Genomic DNA, 20,256 nt, shown 5'->3' with positions numbered 1-20,256 from the left:
CCTCTGATTTTCCTTGTTATATAACCCGTTGTGTTAGTAACCATGATCTTGACTACTTCACCTTTTCTTAAATTATATGTACATTTTTTATTGGAGAATGTATCAAGAGATGCCTTTATCTAATGAGTAAGGAGTAGATTACTGATTAAAAATTTAAAACACTAATACCTTGAATTATAAGTAATCGTGCTTGGTACGCATATCAACGGCCGAGATTAATCCTCTACTTTTAATTTGGAAATCAGTTCTTTAATTCAAATGGCTTGAACAAAACACGAAACTACAACTTTCTTTCCATTGATAAAAATTTATAGATGATTTAATATTCATTATTTTGTTCCTTTGAATTGCTTTGGCATAAGGTCTAGCATAAAATCCTCAAATCTTATATCCGTTAGGTGCGATTAAATTACTATATTTCATGGGAATTTTGTCAAAAACACGATAGAAATTTTACAGATCTCTAGAAAGCTATAATTTCTAATCTTAGTTCTTGCATAATAAACAGTCTTACTTAGAAATAAGGATTTTCTCCAATTAATTGTTCAAATTGCACTTAATTTGAACAGTCCTATAGAGAAAAGTTGTGAAGTTTACTTATTCTAAGCTGCTCAGAATATTGGGCCTATTTACTTGAGGCGGGTTGGTTGAATTGCATTTAATTCAAACAAATCTTAGCGAGGATTTAGATTATAAGTAATAGAGCTGTCCTATTATATTATTCAAGTTGCCTGAGCAGATGAAGTCCAAACAACTTCTCATATGGACAACTTATTGCAATGAATCTCCATCTCGATGTCCCTTACTTAGAGGCTTAGAGTTCGTTTAACCTTGCTATTTTGCAAGTCGAATGTTCATTTTGAAACAAAATTGTAAAAAATATTTTGTTTAGGAGTACGATTTTAAAAAAATAACTATATATATATATATATATATATATATTCAAATTACATGTAGGAGAATACATTTTTAAAAACTCAAGCCGCCATACTAAACACTTAATTACAATTTTTTTAAAATTTATATTTTAAAATTTCACGTTTTAAAATTTCTATTTTTTAAATAACACATTTTCATAATAGAAAACCCCAAACCGGACCTTAGTGTGAGGAGAGGAGCAATTGAGCAAACATGCATCCGTGGGTCTTTCGTCAAAGTCCCACACGTGTTTATCAAGTAGAGAGAGCGAAGCGAGATAGAAAGAAAGACGGTGTGGCCTAGCGGGACCGTTGGAAACCACCAGTCTCCATGACTTGCTCCGCTATCCTCAACGGCAGTGTTACCCGAACCCGAATTCGTGACCCTGATTCGCTCCGTACACGAAACCCGCACCGCTCCGTCCCTCATTTTCTTCATTTTGATTCTTCTCCTAGAGGAACCAACGTCGAGGGGAATCTCCGGCTTGGTCTCAAGAAACGACGCCGTTGTGTGCCCCGAATTGCCTGCTCTCTTCAGCTCCCTCTTCTTCCCTTTAACATCAACGAGGTTTATTTGTTTATTTCTTCTTTTGATAAACAGACACGTGGCTATTCTTCATGGAATGCATGTACTGTACACTCGTGGTTATTTTATTTTGGTTGTATAATTGAGTTCTTAGTTAACGTTTTATAAATTTAATTATATAATTTAAGCTTATTTTCTTTTTATCTTTATTAAATCACTGTTTATATAAAAATTAAGAAATATTTAATTACAATGGCGGTAAAGTACTCTGTAAGTACTCCTACCAGGACTCTGTTCTCATTTCATGTATCCCAAAAACTTAAGCATGAATTAAATAATTTAATTAATATTTTAACCATTTTATATACTATTAATTTTTTTTTTTAACCATATGATTTTTTTTTTTTTTTTTAATTTTGTAACGCCAGGTTCTTGTTCCATCTGAGAGGAAGACGCTACATTTATATGAAGCAAGATATTTATCTCTGCTTGATGAGGTACTGAGTATTGATATTTTTATTATCTTTGTTTTTTCTTTTTTAAGAATTTGTGTGTACTCTTGGTAGCAAAATTTGATGTTCCATATGTCACTGTCTAGAAAGAGGTTAATTAAATCTGTGCTATTAACTTCAAAGGACTTGTTATAATTACAATTTTGATAAATTTGATAAACTTTACTTATAAATTCTATTACATAAGCAATGTGGGACAACACTTTTGCAATGGTTTAACAGTCCACTTATCCAATGTGGGATTTAATACATATCCATAACAAAGGGGTATCAAATGATAAAGTTTACTTCCCATAGTGGGAGGTTTTGGCTATAAATCTATGTGACTTGATGGTTTTGGTGCAAGCTTAAAGGGTTGATCTTAGTATCTATCTTTTGTTTGAGAGAAATTTTTATCCATAGATTTTGCTTCTTTATATTGGTTATTGATTAATGATAAAATGTTGCTACTGATAAGAAGAAAATAAGCCTAAACCCCATACATGTAATCAATCTCTTATTTATTTATTTATTTTTGGCTGCAGTCTTTATTAAGAAAGAAGAAGCTTTTTGTGCATTTTGTGTTGGATCCGATTGCAATTAGTGAATCATCTGGCGAAGCATCATTTGCTGCTAGATATGGTTGTTTGGTTCTTATAGAAAACGTAAGCTTCCAAATTTTGAGAGCTTTCGCCTTGAAAATTAATATAAATTATGACCTAAATTAAGATTCAGTTCTGTGTAGGTTGAACGCTTAGATGTTGGAGCGTTAGTCTCTATAAGGGGCATTGGTCGAATCAAGATTCTGAAATTCGTTCAGGTGGGTAAACAGGCTCAGGTTCTCAAAATTTTAGCTTCCTACTGACACGTATATTGATTAATGTTCGTAATGTGTTTAAATGTCTCAAAATCTGTTTAGCTTTGTGATCCAATGTGTGTGTGTGTGTGTTAATTAGTCTCTTCTTTCACTTGATTGTACATTTGTACTTTAATATTCTCTTATTTCTATGTTTACAATCATATATGCAGGCAGATCCTTACATAATAGGCGAAGTCATACCGATGCAGGACATGATACATGGCAGTTTAAGCAAAGTAAGCTCAAAAGTTATGGAAGTAAGGGATGCTATCAAGAGTTTGAATAGCTTGGAGATCAAACTGAAGGTATCTGTGTCTCTGTGTTTTGCGTGCATACATGCATGTGTTTACAGAAAAGTACAATGGACATATTCTCATTTAAGTACAAGGAAATGCTTAAACAATTATCCTTAATCCAATGGGGCTTTAAGTAGAGAACAAGAACAAAGCAGAGAAGAAGAAAAAAAGCACTTAAAGTGTACATAATTTTTTTTTTCTTTTTCTCTTGCTGAAGAATGATCCTGTTAAGAGTATAGTATTCATGAAAGATACATCCTTAACACAATTGCCTGGATAACTGAAGCATGGCTTTGGCTGACTTATTGCCATCCAACGAATAGCAACAGATTTCTGATAATACTGCTTTAATATCTGGAACCAGTAGTAGGGAGCTATGATGGTGTCTGACATGGCACTCTTGCTTCTCCTAAATAGTCAACCAATAGGGTGTGATCATGATGCTATCTTAGAGATCTTATACTTTCTGCTTGAAGTTGATTATATGTCTTTTCTTGGAGTGTTGGTATCTTTTCTTCCAGAAAATTTAAGTTCATTCTTAAGATCTTTTGAATGACACCAGATCTTTCTGGGAACATCCTGTAACTTGTAAAAATACTTTATCATAGATCAATTCTGTTAAAATCCATCTTTTCTGATAAAATAAAAAATATAAAAAAATCTTAAAATAATGGGTAATATAATTCTCGGACATGTGCCACATCTCAGTGTAATTTAACTGTACCACATCACATTTCAATTCTTCCTGTGATACACTCTCACAGCTCCATGTCTTCCAAAAGTTACCTCAACTGAAGGAAGTTGTGTACTATTACCAGTTTCCCTAGAGAAAACCATGTGCCTTGTTCTTGCTTTCAGGTTGCTGGGATGTGATTAGAGGTACTTGTTGGATGCCTAATGTACTTTAAGAGCTATTACAGAGCCTTGCTGGTCCTTTCAAGTTACAATGAAAATAGAGCCTTATGTAAAATAATTATTATTTTGTTAATCAACAATTTGCTAAGCTGTTAGGAATTTGGCCAACAATGCACTTCAAGCATACACTGACAGCCCTCTTCACATGTAGCCCAAAACAAAACTGCACGTAGACCCTAAAATGGAAATGGAAACACAAAAGAAACAAACATCTGAATAGAAATTAAAACAAGTGGAGATTTCTTGAACACAAGTCTTTGATACAATTTTGGAGAACCGATTATCCTAAAAGCTTAACATGTTTAAAAATAACCCAACTATTTATAACTAACTCTAATAATCTCAATTTCAGTACTGGATGAAGCATACATGGAATGCATTGCATTGATGTCCCACCATAGTAATCATTTATGTGGTGGTGGTAAAATGATAGTGTTTCAAAGACCATAATTGAGGTCAAATTGAAAATGGTGTTGGGGCCATGATGGTGACCTAAGTGATGGTGGTGGTGTTATTGTGATTGAGTTAATACTGATGGTTGAATGACTGATAGTGATAGCAGGCTAGAAAGGGAGTCGTTGTGGGATAGTCATTGCAGTAGAGGTACATGTGGTGGTGGATTGATATAATGGTACCAATCCTTAGTTTCTAATGGAAGTTATAATTGAGAGGCTTCTTATAATAGGCATAAATTATGTTGTTTGAATCCAACTAATTAAATTATTGTTATTTGTTTGGTAAGTAAATTTTTATGATTGTTAACTAGATTATTCTTAAATAGTTATAAACTCATCAAAATTGTTAAAAATGGCTGTCTAGTGGCGGTGCCAGTAGTTATGAGATGGTATGATGGGTAAATCGGGTTTTATTGAAGAAATTGGTAAGTATAAATAGAATAAGATACAAGCTTATGAATAAATAATACTGAGGCCATCTTATGTTCTCATTGTATTGATCAGGATACTGATTCACTAGTCACAGATGCTGTGTCCCGCATATACCACAAACTGTGTAGTTCTCATTTCCATAATACTTTAAATTTCTCCTGAAAGATAATACCTCTCTCACCATAAAACATTTCTGACAATGACCATGGAAAGATGGTCTGCTTGTTGCATGCTAGACCTTTTGAGAGGTGAATCTTCTGCTAGTAAAATAATCATCTCCGTTTCTTACTCATCATTTTATTGTCAATAGCACAAGTCCTGAGTTGCTAATTGTAGTAGATAAATTATCAATAATACCATTTTTTTGTAGTGTTATTTTAGATAAATTGTGAACAAATACATTTTAATAATGAAACGGCAGTTACCATTTTTGTGATGTATAAGAGTTGTCTGCTTTCTATCTCATGTCAATAGGCTCCCAATGAAGCACTGTTGCAGACTCATATTACAAACTCTTTGTTGTGGGCTGAAAAGGAACCATCCTTTGAGTGTGATGAAGCTTTCATTCCATCTGCAGATGAGCGTGTATCCTTTGCAGCTCTCCAACCTATTACAGGCAAAATGTCTTCAACCTATTTGTCTTTTCTTTTTAGCATTTCACAAGAGAAATAGTCATAGTTCTGTAACTTTGACAGCACACTGAGTAGAAACTAGAATATTATACTCTTTAAGGCTGTTAGAAGGCCAAAGCACCAAGTAAACCAATTACTGGTGTTAATATGCTGGAAGCATATGAAGCCTTCCCTCTGGAGTGACCTGGATTTTCTACTTTGACAGGATCTACTCAATCAGAACTGCTGAAGTTGCGACGACAGAAGCTAAGGGCCATGGATCTTAAAGACACGCTTCAAAGGCTTGAATCCTCCCTAGAAATAGTTAAAGAGAACATTTCCATGGTTGCGGCCAAGCTTGCTATACAATCATTAGAGATGCAATAAGCCATGTAACTTCATGTTACAGCTTCTTCTGCCTCCAAAAACTATTTTTTTGGGGGTGGGCGGCCCGGGGGGGACTGTGACCCAGTTGATTTTGGTAGTCACAACATTCCCTTTACTTGCAATGATATTGTACAGAAGAAAAAAAAAAAAAAAAAAGGAGGCATGAGAGTACTGTAATTCAGTTTATTTTGGTAGCCAACATGCCTTTAATTGTAAGAATTACTGGTTTTTTTTTTTTTTCCTTTTATGAGCAGCTTTAAGATTACCTGAATGCATTGCTTAGAATGTTGGCTAAGGTAAACTGGTTTGGCATGTCTTATTAACTACCTTAATTGTCATTTCCTCCCCAATTTTCATAGTTTTCCTCTGGTAGTAATGAATGGAAAAGATTGGTGCGTATGATTGGGATGAGCCTCGGTAAGGATCCATGCCATGAAAAAAATAGAAGTAATAAATGGAAAGATTGGTGTGATTCTTTCCATTAGAGATTAAAAGTAATAAGTAATAAATGCAAAATTTTCGTTTAAATTGAGTTGAAAGAAATTATTCTAATTCAATCTGTTGGACTCATATTTGTTCTTAGAAAATGTGATTCTTACATATTTTTAATAATGTGATTCTAAGTGATGGGATCCTGCAAAAACAAAGGAAAAGCCATCAGAGCAGTTATGGTAGGGGCCAGTGGATGAGCCTCCGATGAATAATTAAGTCATTAAATGGCTTAAAAGAAAAACTGAATAAAGAGAGTGGAAGTGAGCGGAAAATGTGTGTATCTATTTTCGGGGGAAGGGGGGTGACCTTTTTTAGGAGAGGCTCCTTGGAGATGGATCCGAATGTTTGCCACATGGAATACAATATATATATATATATATATATATATATAGCCGATAACAATTTAATTATATCGCAAACAAATAATACTAACCGATATATATATATATATATATATATTAAAATGTAACACAATACATATTAATGTATTATTTATAAAATTAATATATTAATGATTTTTTTTTTTTTTGGAATTAATATATTAATGATTTGATGGCACGTCCTGAGCATCAAAATACAAAAATTGATTGTAAATTTATTAATATATGAATTTTTTAGACCACCCATCTCCTTAGTTATTTAACCAAAAAGATAAATATATATATCCATATATATTACCATAAATATCTTTTGTGGAGTGCAAAATGTGGGTCCTATCTCCACCAAATTATAACATGGGGCTGGCTTCCGTTGGAGGAAGAGAAAGAAGATATCTATTTCTGGCGGGTGACAGAGATGGGTTTAGCCTCAACGGGAACCCCTTGGGTCTATGCTTCAATGAGCTCCCGCACCAGCAGCCTTTTGCCTCTCAAAGACCCACTTCGTTGCCAATATCACTCCTTCTCAGCATTTGCTTCAGTACGTGCGCTATAACTCCTTTTAACTCATGTTTGTTTATATCATCTTTCGAGTGCTTTTGTATAGTGTTGGTGGCTCAAGTGTTGGGACTTTTTTTCTTTTGGTAGTACGGCACTTGTAATTTTTCTTGATGAAGTTTCGTAGTTTTGATGAAGTTTTAGACCCAAAGTTCTTTTTTAGGAAAGATACAAACATGTGCTTGCAAGTGGCATGCTTGTGGAACTAGTTTCTGCTGAAGATATATTTAACTGATTTCGTAATCTATACACATAGATTGATGGGTCACAATTGTATGATAAAATTCCTCTATTAGGAGTTGTTATTATTTAGCTTCTTGAAATATGCAAAGTTCTGCACTTTGAGTACAATTAGTACAAGTAAGTCCTAACTAATTTATTGTAAGCCTTTATCTGACCTCTTCTTGGAGATGGACATCTATTCTTCCTTTAAATAAAGTTGTAGTCTTTGTTGGATTAGCCGTTGGAGTTGTAGTCCCTGTTGGATTAGGATAGCCACCAGCTGCTTGTGACAGCTTGTCCTCCTAAATTCTTGTACTCTGGATTTGGCTTGGGTTCTCTACGGCTTCTAACATATATTAAGTCAAATATAAACTAGAGCCAACTTAGCTGGACTGGGAATATAGAGGGCCTAAAAGTGACACCAGTTAATGGGTTTGTTTAGATTGAATTGGAAGTTATGATGGAATTTTGGCTTGTGCTGTGCCACTGTATCCTGCTATGATAAGTCTTCTGATTTAATCAGTACTAGAAACTTGATCTAGAAAAGAGAGCACATTTACAATCCCATTTGTGCCTATCTTTTTTCCCTTTCATATCTTTCTTTTGTTTCTATAAAATTGCTAAATGAAGGCCAACCTAATTTTGATTGGAGCAAGCCTACCTTTCAGGCCTATATATATTTTAAGGGAAAATTTGAGAACCGGGGTCCATGGCCCCTCCTGGCCCCCTAGCTCTGTCCCTGCTCTCAAGGGTTTTCTGGACAGAAGAAAGCTAAAGCATGTGAGACTGCCACAAGTTAGGTGACAGTAGCATGATTAATACATTTATATGGGAATTGACAATGCTCATAGCCAAATGTGTTTCTTCATTTCCTTCTTTATGTTCTGTGTGTAGCAAATCGTATACTTTTACATCTTGTGGATATCGGACTATGGTCAGTCTTGAATTTTTCCTAGTGTAACTGTTTATTTTCTGCATCTTGCAAAAGTCTGCAACTCTTGACTGTAAAGCTTCAGTTTATGTTCAGAGAAAATGCAATTTAAATTTGAGGAGATCAATTACAGAGAATATAGCAAGAAAAGTGTCGTGTAGCCTACTGAAAGTGGAAGATGGCATAGATGACGAGGCATGTGAGTTAGTCAAGGGAATAGAACTTTCAATAGGGGAGGGTGCTGATAGCATCGATGCTTATCTCTTCAAGGCAGTTAAAAATAATAATGGAACTGGCATTCTGCTCTTGTCTGATGTTTTTGGGTTTGAAGATTCTTCCACGAGAGAGTTTGCATATCGTGTTGCCTGCAATGGTTACAAGTATGTTGCTTAACCTTGAACTATCATATTTGCATGACATTTTGAGTCCGTTTGACCATGCGGTTTTGCACGTCCAAAGTACGATTTTAAACAAAATTGCGGAAAGTATATTATTTGGGAGTGCCTTTTTTCCTTTTTTCTTTTTATTAAAAAAAAAAAAAAATTCAGTTTGAAAACATAGAAAAATCTGCATTTTTAAATTGTAAGCAAAGGGATGTGTTTTTAAAAGACACACGATTTGATAAACTGTGATTTTAAAGGCCAAATATGATTTTACCAAACTCTTAACTATATTTTTAAAAATCGCGTTTTCAAATCGCAAATTCGAACGGATATCATTCTGCTATGTGACAGGGGCTATTGTTTGTTGAACAGACTCTGCAAACCGCTATAATTTTCGTTTGTTTGTTCAACAACTGCAGTGTTCTAGTTCCAGACTTATTTCGTGGAGATCCGTGGGCTAAGGACCGGCCAAAGACAATGTTTGAACAATGGATTGCCAAACAAGACACCCAGAGGGTCGCAAAGGACATTGCAACATCAACAAAATGGATGGTTGATGAATTTGTGGCTGCAGGAATCTCAAAGAAGCTTGGCATAATTGGTTTCTGCTTTGGAGGAGGCCGAGTGATTGAGGTGCTAGCACAAGACCAGGGTGCTTCTTTTGGCATTGGGGCCTCATTTTATGGCACCAGGATGGACCCATCTATAGCTTCTAAAATAAATGTTCCTGTATTGTTTATCTCAGGGGACACTGATCCACTTTGTCCAGTTAGTGTCTTAAAGGATGTGGAGAAGAGGGTAGGAAAGGGAGCTAGGGTAGTTCATTTCAGGGAAAGAGGCCATGGCTTTGCCCACAGGCCTCAGTCTCCTGAAGAAGATGGAGATGCAGAACAGGCTTTCAACATCCTGAGAAATTTTCTGCATGATGGCTTGGTTGTAAACAACTGAATGCTTGTTTGCTTTATATATCTCATGTGTATCTATCTTTACAGCTGAGGCTAATGCTATTGCGCAGGCTTTCAGCCGATGGTAATGATAGCTTGTATTCTATATCATTCTGTAATCAAAAGCTTGCTCTTGTTGTAAGTTTAAAAGAACAAACCAACTCAATCTCTAAATTGGCTTTGTCCTTTGAGGATGCGATTTTCACATGTATTTTTAATTCGTCTTATTAAATTGACATCTGTTCTTGGAACACTTAATTCTTGTGAGAATTACATGTTCTAAGAATAGCTATCACAGGCTCTGTCAATCTTATTAAAAATTCTCACATGCTCTAATGACAAATGTCTTGTACTCAAATGACATATGTCAGTTTAATAGATTAGATTAGAGAAAATTTGCATTTGGTCCAAGTCTAGCTGAGTATGATACAAACCCATACCAACTCCCCCAAGTTGTAACACTACTACTCTACAACTTTTTAGTCTACAAGTATAAAATAGGTTTCAATTTGGTCCTCGAAATCCCTAACTTGTTTTAAATTTGATTGTTAAATATTGAGTTTGGACTAGGTTGTATAATTGTATCTCATATTAGGTATAGTTGACTTACTTTTGGTGGATTGAATTTGGGCTAATTTCCACAGAAGGAGCTTTGTTCAGGCAAATAAAAAGTCACCAATGGAACTTAACTTCATCTTAGAGAAACAACTTATAATACCATACATTATAATTGTTTTGTTTTGTTTTTGTTTTTGTTTTTATTTTATTTTTTGTTCTCTTAGTCATCATAAAAATTTAGAACTTTAACAAATATCAGTGTACAAAGATATAAATTTAAAAGTTTAATATTTAAAATAGATAACTTACAATAAAAACAATATAAGTATAATAAACTTTTCTACTAAATTGGTTGGAAAAAATTCTTTTAATTTAGTTTATTAATCTCTATTTGGAGAGCATATATTTTAAAAATGCATGTGAGAGTTACATGTTGTAATGTAAATTTAATAAATTAAATCTGAAATAGATGCTAAGTTTAATAGAGTGAAGTAAAAGGGGAGAGAAAAACAAAGTCAAATAATCATGTATATTGTCCTTAAAAGATAGTTCAATTAGCTGGAGATTACTCTTCATAAAACGGAGGTCATTAGTTTGAATTTTCCTTTTCCTCGTGTGCGAACATGTAAAAAAAAAAAATAACCATGTATCTTTTTGTTAAATAATGGCAGCCAATAAAGAGTGTTTACGACTATTTACTCAGAGCCGTTAATTCCGGAAATCATCAGATTTTCCCGCGGAAATTTTCTCAGCGCCGTCAAACTCTGAGAGAAACTTCTGGTTAATTTACTAAAAGATGCTCTCGGCTAAAGCGCCAAGTTCCGCCATTGACACTGAAAAGCATGTTCTTTTGCTCTTCAATCTCTTCGAAGGTACTCAAACTTTGCTCCTCTGTAGTTTCATCATCTTCTTCTTCTGTCAACAACTATTACTTCTCAACGCTCTCTGGATCTTCTGGAAAGAACCTAATCCGCCACATCTCCAAAGCGTTTCTCCAAGAGAACCTCCAACTCTTAGACCCTACCCTCGTCTCCAAATTTCAACCCAACCACGTCGAGCCCATCCTCATTGTCCTCCAATCCAAACCCAATTCCGCTATTCAATTCTTCGAATGGTCCAAGAACTCGCTGGGCTCTCGCCACACTTTGCAATCATACAGTGGCCTTGTCCATGTCCTGCTCTCTCACCGAATTTTCGGTCACGCTAGACAGGTGTTCGATGAAATGCTCGAGCGTTTTGGCAACGATTTGGGCATTGTTGATGCGTTTCATGGTGGTTTTCGGAGTTATGGTCCGAATTTCAGTACCGTTTATGGGTTTTTGGTCGAGAGTTATTGTCGACATGGGATGTTTGATCAGTCGGTCAAGACATTTAATTGTATGTTGAAAATGGGAATTCCAGTGCCGCCTTCTGTGTTGTTTGGAATGTTGAGTTGTTTGATTGATTTGAATCGTATTGATTTGATTATTGATATCTATGGAGAAATGTGTAAGGCATTGAGAGAACAATGTTTTCGTGTGTATGAGTTTGTTATTGGTGGTTTTTTAAAGAAGGGTGACATTGAAAAGGGTTTGAATTTTCATCGGGTGGTCATGGGGAGAGGCTTTGTGCATGATATTATTGCTTGTAACAAGATTTTAAGGGGTCTTTGTAATGAAAAGAAAGTAGGAGTTGCTTTTGATTTCTTTGATGTGATACTAATGGTTGGTCCGGAGCCAAATGTGATAACATATAGCACGTTGATCAATGCTTATTGTAAAGAGGAAAGATTGGAAGAGGCATTTAGACTTTATAAGCTTATGGTAGAGAGGGGTGTTATTCCTGATTTAGTTATCTATAGTATTTTAATTGATGGTCTTTTGAGGGTAGGGAAATTGAAGGAGGGATGCCTGCTTCTCTCGGTGGCATTAGATAGAGGTATTAAGTTGGATGTGGTGGTTTTCAGCTCCATTATGAATGCATATGTGAGATTTGGAGATTTGGGGAAGGTAGTTGAGATCTATAGAAGAATGGTGAAGGAGGGGATATCACCAAACACGGTTACTTATAGCATTCTTATTAATGGGTTGTGTCAGAATGGTAAGAATGTGGAGGCTTCTGGGGTGTTCGGTCAGATGGTGAAGTGTGGCTTTGAGCCAACTGTTTTGACTTTTTCTAGTTTAATTGATGGATTATGCAAATCGGGAAATTTGAGAGATGGGTTTTGTCTGTATGAGAGTATGAAAAAGAATGGCTATGAACCTGATGCTATTGTTTATAGTGTGCTAATTAATGGTCTTTGCAAAAAAGGGCTGATGGCTGATGCTCTTAGGTTCTTCTTTCAGGCTATGTATGGGGTGTTAAAACCTAATGTCTTTACTTTTAACACGTTGATTGATGGCTGGTGTAGATTAAAAAGACTAAAGGATGGTTTGAAGATGTACATGCAAATGGAGATGTATAATATAAAACCTGATGTAGTGACTCATACTGTGCTCATTAGAGGGATTACTGAGCTAGGAAGAATGAATGATGCATTGCTTGTCTTCTTCCAAATGTTAAAGAGGGGTTTCTCGCCGGATGTTGTAACATACTGCACCCTAATTGATGGTTTCTGCAGGCAGAAAAACACATTTGGTGGATTGCGGATTTTTGAGATGATGCTGAGGAATGGTGTAATTCCCGATATTGCCATATATAACGTCCTCATTAATATGCTTTTCAAGGAAAGTCATGCGGAAGCTGCACTGGAACTCTTTGGTAAACTTAACCAAAGAGGACCAGAACCGGATATTGTAACATACAACACAATGATCTGTGGATTTTGCTCTTTGAAAAAGTTGGACGAGGCAGTTCAACTTTTTGGAAAGCTGACATGTGGAAAAACTGAACCTAATGCCATTACTTTTACGATACTTATTGATGCTTTCTGTAAAGAAGGTAGAATGACCGATGCGATGCTGATGTTCGACAAAATGTTGGAAAAGGGTCCAGAACCTAATGTGGTCACATACAGTTGCTTAATAGATGGCTACTTTAAATCTCAAAACATTAAAAGTGCCTTTGAGCTTCATGAAGAGATGCTTAGAAACGTCTCTCCAAATATTGTTAGTTACAGCGTCCTCATTGATGGTCTCTGCAAAAGGGGACTAGTGGAGGAAGCATTGCGTGCATTTTATTGTGCTATTAACAGGTGTTTGGTGCCTGATATTATAGCATATGGAATTTTAATTCGTGGTTACTGCAAGGTTGGAAGAATAGCTGAAGCCATGATGTTGTATGAACGTATGTTAATAAACGGCATCAAGCCAGATGATTTCATACAGAGAACAATTGCAGAGCATTTTCCTCAAAACGGGCAATCAAATTAGTTTTGAACTCAGCCACTGGATATGCAGATAAGATCTCTTCTATGACAGTCTCCTGTTGGTGTAACCATGGTCACTATTTGTTTATCGAGTACCACCTACTTGGTAATCGTTATGTCTGCATTACAATTATTTGCTAAGTTCCTTTTGAACCTGTTAATAGAAATATATACAATTCCATTGAAGCAAGTGTAAATATTTATATTTGGATTCTTGTGATAAATTGTAAACAGCTTCCAAGATTGTATGTCATTACAATGCACAGATACCTTAAGACTCTTTAGCATGTAGGCAGTTTAGCTAGTCCACTTTCAAAAACTAACGTTTTTTTTTTTTTTTTTTTTTTTTTCTAAAAGAAAATTACTGAGTGGCTCCAAGGGACGGGGAATAGGTAGGTTTAAACCAATGACCTCCGCCTCATGACATTTCGCTTCATGGTAACATGTAACTTCAGGACTATTGTTGGGGAAACTGGTGGTACTGGTCATTCTCCAAAGAGTAGTGGATGGTTTGCCAAACTTGTCCTACTTGGAACCACTATATCATTATCATAGTCTTGAGGTCTCTTGGATATAAGTAACAAAAGTTGACATCAATAACTTTGAGTTTGTTTAATACTAGATATGGCAAGGGTCCTAATACATACCTAGAGCAGGTACTAGTATACATAAGTAATGCGTAATTTTCTTTCTTTCTTTTATTTTAACTGATTTATAATCTTGATTCAAATCAGGGAAGTTAGTCCTCTTTTAGTTCCATTTAAAACCACAATGCATTTTTGTTTATATTCTCTGAGATAAAGGACACATATATTCATTGATAGTAGGTTGGTTTCGTTAGTTCTGAAAGCTATTGGAGTTCAGGCTGGAGCCAGACTGGGTTAAAAATGGTAACAAGCTGATGAGGTCTGAATGAGCCCTGTGCTTTTTTTGACCATATCTTGCTTAGTATTGAGCAATATTTTGTGATAGGTTGCTTCTTGACCAGTTCTACTATTTCTTTTTCCTTTCTGAACTAAGGCAGCAAGACATAATTCAAGAAGCTTGGAGGCCTGGTAAACTCTGAAGGGAAAGATGGAAAGTTGAGAATTGGCTGACATTGATAATTGTCAATGAAAACGACTGATGACGTGATGTAATCAAGAGTATGTATATCTTAGAGAATTGAATGGCCATATGCAAAACGTAAAATGAAGGATGGGTAATATATATGAGGTCATCTTTATCATTCCCTTGATATACTTCTCCAGAACCTTTGTTCTTTAATTTAACAGTCAATAACTTCTGTCGTGCTGCAAACAGACGCCTTTCTCCCGTATAAAACAAGTATATAGTAGTTTGTTTTTTAGGCTTGGTTCTGTTCGCAATGAATGATAAGAGCACCATAACTGTTTCATGATCCTATAACTTTTCTCATGCTGCCATGATGGTGTTAAAGTTCATTGGTCTTGTTGACAAGTTGGATTTGTCAGTAGCAAGCTCATCCAACGGTAACTATCTTGATAAACTCATCAGCTTTGTTTCTATCTCCACAGTGGTATTCAACATGTACTTTGTTTGATGCTACTGGCACAACATGCCCAAATCGTATAAAAGAAGTCGCTGGCTTTTCTCACTTTTGCTGCTAAATTGGCAATGTGCATATAATTCAATCTTTTTTTTTTTTTTTGCTCCTATTAAAAGCACAAGCAACATTTGTAACGTATATTTAATATCCTTTTTTTTTTTAAAAAAAAAAAAAAAAAAAAAATGTAATACAACTCAGGCATCCAAGTGGTTTGAAGGACTTTTTTAAAGTTGATCTTTCCATAATTTTGTTTAGAATTGTTACTTTCATCTATTGCTTGCAGAACTTCTAGTGAAAGAATAAGCTTATTCTGAATTTGCCAAGTTTAGTCAAATCTGCTGTGTTTGTAATCATCCAAAGCGGACTGTTGCTACTCCCTTTTTTTTTTTTATGCATTATTCCATTTCTAGCTCTTGCATTTTCTCCACTGCAAATTAATAAACCATCTCATAATCTACCCTTCTTCTTTTGCATCTCAGGTTGAAAGAGAAGATGGTTCAGTATTCATCTGATTTAAAAAAATCAGGTAATGGATAGCATTTCGCTTTGATAGATTATCAGTGAAGAACACAAATATTAGTTTAATTTTGTTATTGGGCATCCCGAGGAAGAAAGAGGTTATAGAAGTTCTGGAGGTTTATATACATTAAGGAGCCTGTTACTTCAAAAACCTTCAGGTAATCCAATTTTCTATCATTTGACCAATAGGAGTGTTGGGGTTTCATGTTATCTGCAATACTCCATCAAGTGAATAGTGGGAGATTTTTCACTTTGTCCCTGCCAGCAGTTCTTGGATAATTGAGGTATCATTTGCCTTCAGAATGGAGACTTTTATATGAGCTGTGAAAAGATATCCACTTAAAGATTATGAAGGTGCTTGTGCATAGCCTGTATTTGTATTTAAATGTTAATGGAACATCAATTTGATGATAAATTTCATAGTATTAAGGCATGGGTAAAAGGTGTTGCAAAATAAAATTTCTTACAAATTGGTGTAATAGTCCATGGCTGTTAAAATTATTAAGAAAAAAATTTGACTTGTTAATTTAATTAATTAGTTGTTAACTTGTTAACTATACACTCTTAATCATTTCACCAAGTGACACACAATCCAATCCTTCACGGATTTGGCTTATGGCTTAAATGGTGTAAAAAAACACTAGAGGAGATCCCTTGTAGTTTTTTCAAAAATCTAGATTTAACTCAACTCTCTTTTTCATGAAAAACTTGGAATTAAATTTGGACTATTGAAAAAACCACAGCACGTCTCCTGTAATTTTTTTTTTTTACAACACCTAAGACAAATCTTTCACCAATTATAAATTGCCAAGTTAGTTTGTAAGGAATATAGTAAAAGTTATAATACACATTTTCCCAATTCTAATACACATTCCTTGAAACAGAATGAATGCAAGTGAAAGTAATTAAAACATGTTTGTCCGGGACAATTTCATCTTTCAGCCGCCTCGGCCTCTATTTCAATAGTAGATGGATGAAACACCAAATGCAACACTGCAACAAAAGCAATTATTTCTTCCTTTTCTTACCCAAAGTAAATTCCTCTCAAGAAAATAGGATTACAAAACAAAAGACACTTGAATTTGACTACACCAGGTTATCATTTATCCATCAAGAACAATGTTTGTACTACGCCATTGTTGTGAAAAAAAACCACAAATCTCAAGAAAACTCTGATTTTGCCCAGCCAACTTGGGAGTAACTTGGAGAGAATCAATTCTCAGTCCTGGGCACCCTGAAAGGAGGGGAAAAAATCCTAATAAGCATACAATTTCTTCTTTGAGATGGCATATGATGCGTGCAAAACAATAATGAAGTAATAGCATTAAAGGTAGTATATAATTAACTACTGATCCCGCGTCATTTACTGAGTGAGCAAGCCCTACTTCATATATATTACCAAAAAAAAAAAACACTAGAAAGCTTAAATTCTGCATCAGTTAATAACGTGCATGGCATTAACCGCATCAATGTAAGTTTGTCCCCACACCAAGATTTCCCTTGATTGATATATTTCCTCTTTCCTTACTGTTATGTCCAAAATTTCTCAATTATGTTCGGATACACATATCATGTCATAATAGAAGGTAGGGATTTAATAAAAATGAATAAAAAACAATACAATATAAAGGGTAAATTGCTCTTTCCCACCATGAACTTTGGGGTCAATTGCAAGGCTTTCTCTAAGCTTTGAATCAAGTAGTTAACCCCCAATCAAAAGATACTATGAAATTTACAAAAGTCTCATCCCAAATTTAGTTCCCAGCAGCATGTTGCTTGTCTATCCTGTTTTAAAAAACTTAGCTACTTTCACCGTGTTTATTAGATTCTAATCAATTTCTAACTTCGAGATGCCCATAAATTTGTTTGGAGGATAACTTCTGCAAGCCTATAACTTTCATAGTCTTGCTTCCAGTAATCTTGAAAGTGCTAATTAGAGCAGTACCCAGGTAATATTTCTAGATTTGAGCGATCCCAAACTACTCTCAACTCTTTTACATTCAATTAAGTTATAGTTTGCTGTTCTTATGACCACTTTTCACCTATTTAACAGCCTAAGCTTCAAAAACAGACCGCATTAACTCTTCACCCACAAATCACTTGATGAAACCTAAATTGCGATGTTACAATCCTCAAATAATTTTATCTATTTATTATTTTCGAAAGGAAATGTCTACCAACCAGGAAATTTCTGTTGGTAAAAAACATAAGTCCTACCTGAGGAGAAGGAGTATCTGTGATCTCAGGAGCTGCCAACAAATCACTTGATGAAACCTAAATTGCAATGTCGCAATCCTCACATAAATTATCTATTTATTATTTTCGAACGGAAATGTCTACCAAACAGGAAATTTCTGTTAGTAAAAAACATAAGTCCTACCTGGTGAGCAGGAGTCTCTGTGATCTCAGGAGTTGCTAACTTTGCAGGAGATCCATCAAATAAACGAGAACAGTCTGTGTACGCAGATCCAATGCCCACGCCAGCACCAAAAGCAACAGATGCCCAGCGAGTAACAGGACTCCCTAGCATAACAAATCAGAATACATTGATCAAGATTATCAATTTGAGTGGGGAAAACACAATGAACAGTGCCAAGACATTGATATCATCTATGCCAAGGATAGAAGCCTCTAGCAAGATCATAGATGAACAATGAATACAAACATTTTATGCATAATGCTATCGTGATTAAACATGCATTTGAAGTTCAATGCCAATGAGACAAGCCATAGAAATAACAAAGGGTCATGCCTTCAATTGCTTACAAATCATTAGCTACAGGGAAAATATTCAGAATCCCCTCATGCTTTTTCAGATTTTGCATTTTAGACCACAGATTTTAATTTGGAAAATTTAATACATGAATTTACAACGATTTTAAATTGATGCAAGAGTATCTAAGCCCAAAGCAAATAAGGCCCCCTTGTCTATTTTATCTAGTCCCTTAGCTATCTCAAGACCAGTCCTTTATTATTATCTCATACTCTTTATTATTATGTTGTATGTATTTTCAAAAGGTCACTTGACTAGCATGTTACTTTTAGTGAAGTTGGAAGGTTAAGATTTATTTGTTCTGTGAAAGATGAAGCGCTGGATTTTAGGGCTACTAAAGGCTATTATAAATAGCCTCTTTTGAGTCTTTTTAGGCAGCCTTTTCTTCTCTAATATATAAAATCCTAGATCTGAGTTCTTAAACTCTTTGGAGCCTAGAAATTGATATTTTCTTGTTCCAACTTCAATCTTATATTCTTCTCTTTGTTATAATTTTGTTTATTGCTGTGATTTCTTCTTAAACCCTTTTGTAAGTGTCAATTTGCTTGAAAAGTGGCATCTTTGGCTGGTTCATATCTGATATAATCTAAATCTAAGTTCTCCTTGCTGCATCATAAATCTAAGACTGAGAAATCCCAGTATAATTCGATTGGGCTGGCCTAAATACTACATACAATAATGCAACCCAACTAGCTTGAATGGCTGTAAATGAAGATTTCCTAATAAAGTCCATTCCCCCAGCATTTTTTTTTTACCAGCCAAAAAAGAAAAGTTGGAAAAGAGATGCAGTACATAGGAATCAAAAAATCAGAAGCACTCCAAGGAGATTATTTAATAGAAAGCATACCTGCACTCGATGACAACAAATAAAAAATATTGCAACAAAGAGATGATCTTGAATGCGTAAATAGCTTTGTCTTAACTTTACATTCAACCAAACATGAAATAGAAAATGAACTCATAACACTTTTTAAAATTGTCTGCCTTGTCATAGAGTTGCTTACTGTAGCCTTAACTGCCACTAGTATTAAGCTGAAAGAACAAAATTGGTAGCAACAGGGATGCGGGCTCTAGAGGAAGAGGGGTGGCATACAAGTTAAGGAAAAGAAACAACAGCTACTGTTACAACAGTAACAACAACAACAAACAGCAATGAATGGCCATCTAAGAAAGAGCGCATAGTGGAGCTGTCTGACCAAGTAAATACAGAAAAACATGTCACAACACCACCGAATATCATCTAGCATTGGCATTTGGTTGTGATGTGACATAAAGGTAAAAGTAGTTTTGAGTGTTTTGTGAGTACTTGTGTTTTGAGTTGTTTGTTAAAAGGCCACCCTAAAAAGGGCTGCTAAATGAGCCCCGAGGCTTTTCATTCTTGCAGCCCTTCCTACATAAGAAACTACATTACCTACTCCTACTTGAAAATTGATTACCAGCACTGAAGCCGATAGGCCTCCTACTAGCCCACGTAGGGTTGAAGATTTACCATGCCTTATGCGCATGTTCTCCAAAAATAAGAACCAAAGGAAACCCCAAGGGGTTGGCTTGGTGGTTAGGGAGTAAAGCCTGGGGCTCTGAGTTTGCTCCTCAGTGGTCTCAGGTTCGAAACCCACCAGGTGCTACCTCCTCCTTGGGGCCACACCCCTCTGGTGAAAAGCCAGTGACTTACCCTGTTCCGTGTAGGGAAACTTCCG

The 20,256-nt window shown here is 35.4% G+C and overlaps 4 protein-coding genes across 6 annotated transcripts in view; 3 read left to right on the top strand and 1 right to left on the bottom strand.

Moving 5' to 3' along the window:
- The first annotated feature begins 1,103 nt into the window (after positions 1-1,103).
- On the top strand, positions 1,104-6,254 carry LOC132189000 (uncharacterized). Its single transcript, XM_059603463.1, has 7 exons — positions 1,104-1,485; positions 1,872-1,940; positions 2,480-2,599; positions 2,680-2,754; positions 2,964-3,098; positions 5,366-5,507; positions 5,729-6,254. The coding sequence occupies exons 1-7, from the start codon at positions 1,249-1,251 to the stop codon at positions 5,887-5,889; spliced, it is 939 nt and encodes a 312-aa protein (XP_059459446.1). The 5' UTR covers positions 1,104-1,248; the 3' UTR covers positions 5,890-6,254.
- Positions 6,255-7,099: 845 nt separating this feature from the next.
- On the top strand, positions 7,100-9,985 carry LOC132189698 (uncharacterized). 2 transcript variants are annotated; one of them, XM_059604469.1, is made up of 3 exons: positions 7,100-7,299; positions 8,555-8,849; positions 9,272-9,985. In XM_059604469.1, exons 1-3 carry the CDS (start codon positions 7,116-7,118, stop codon positions 9,798-9,800), a joined length of 1,008 nt encoding a protein of 335 aa, XP_059460452.1. In that variant the 5' UTR covers positions 7,100-7,115; the 3' UTR covers positions 9,801-9,985. The 2 variants fall into 2 exon arrangements, with proteins under 2 accessions (XP_059460452.1, XP_059460453.1); XM_059604470.1 differs by having other exon boundaries at positions 7,114-7,299; positions 8,566-8,849.
- A 1,093-nt stretch (positions 9,986-11,078) lies between these two features.
- Positions 11,079-13,881, top strand: LOC132190209 (putative pentatricopeptide repeat-containing protein At1g31840). The gene has a single exon (XM_059605126.1). The coding sequence runs from the start codon at positions 11,197-11,199 to the stop codon at positions 13,702-13,704; it is 2,508 nt and encodes an 835-aa protein (XP_059461109.1). The 5' UTR covers positions 11,079-11,196; the 3' UTR covers positions 13,705-13,881.
- Positions 13,882-16,776: 2,895 nt separating this feature from the next.
- LOC132190111 (MICOS complex subunit MIC10) overlaps positions 16,777-20,256 on the bottom strand; it is a 9,635-nt gene continuing 6,155 nt past the window's right edge. The window contains exons 2-4 of one of the 2 annotated variants that reach the window (XM_059605000.1): positions 18,167-18,309; positions 18,004-18,060; positions 16,777-17,020 (exon numbers count right to left, since the gene is read on the bottom strand). In XM_059605000.1, coding sequence (XP_059460983.1) covers positions 17,006-17,020; positions 18,004-18,060; positions 18,167-18,309 — 215 coding nt within the window. In that variant the 3' untranslated portion in view covers positions 16,777-17,005. The remainder of the gene's footprint in view (positions 17,021-18,003; positions 18,061-18,166; positions 18,310-20,256) is intronic. The other variant, XM_059605002.1, reaches the window with a different exon arrangement.

The sequence above is a fragment of the Corylus avellana genome, chromosome ca8, assembly GCF_901000735.1.
Source record: "Corylus avellana chromosome ca8, CavTom2PMs-1.0".
NCBI classification, from domain to species: domain Eukaryota; kingdom Viridiplantae; phylum Streptophyta; class Magnoliopsida; order Fagales; family Betulaceae; genus Corylus; species Corylus avellana.
The sequence above is the reverse complement of the archived record's forward strand: the minus strand, read 5'-3'. Positions and strand labels throughout refer to the sequence as shown.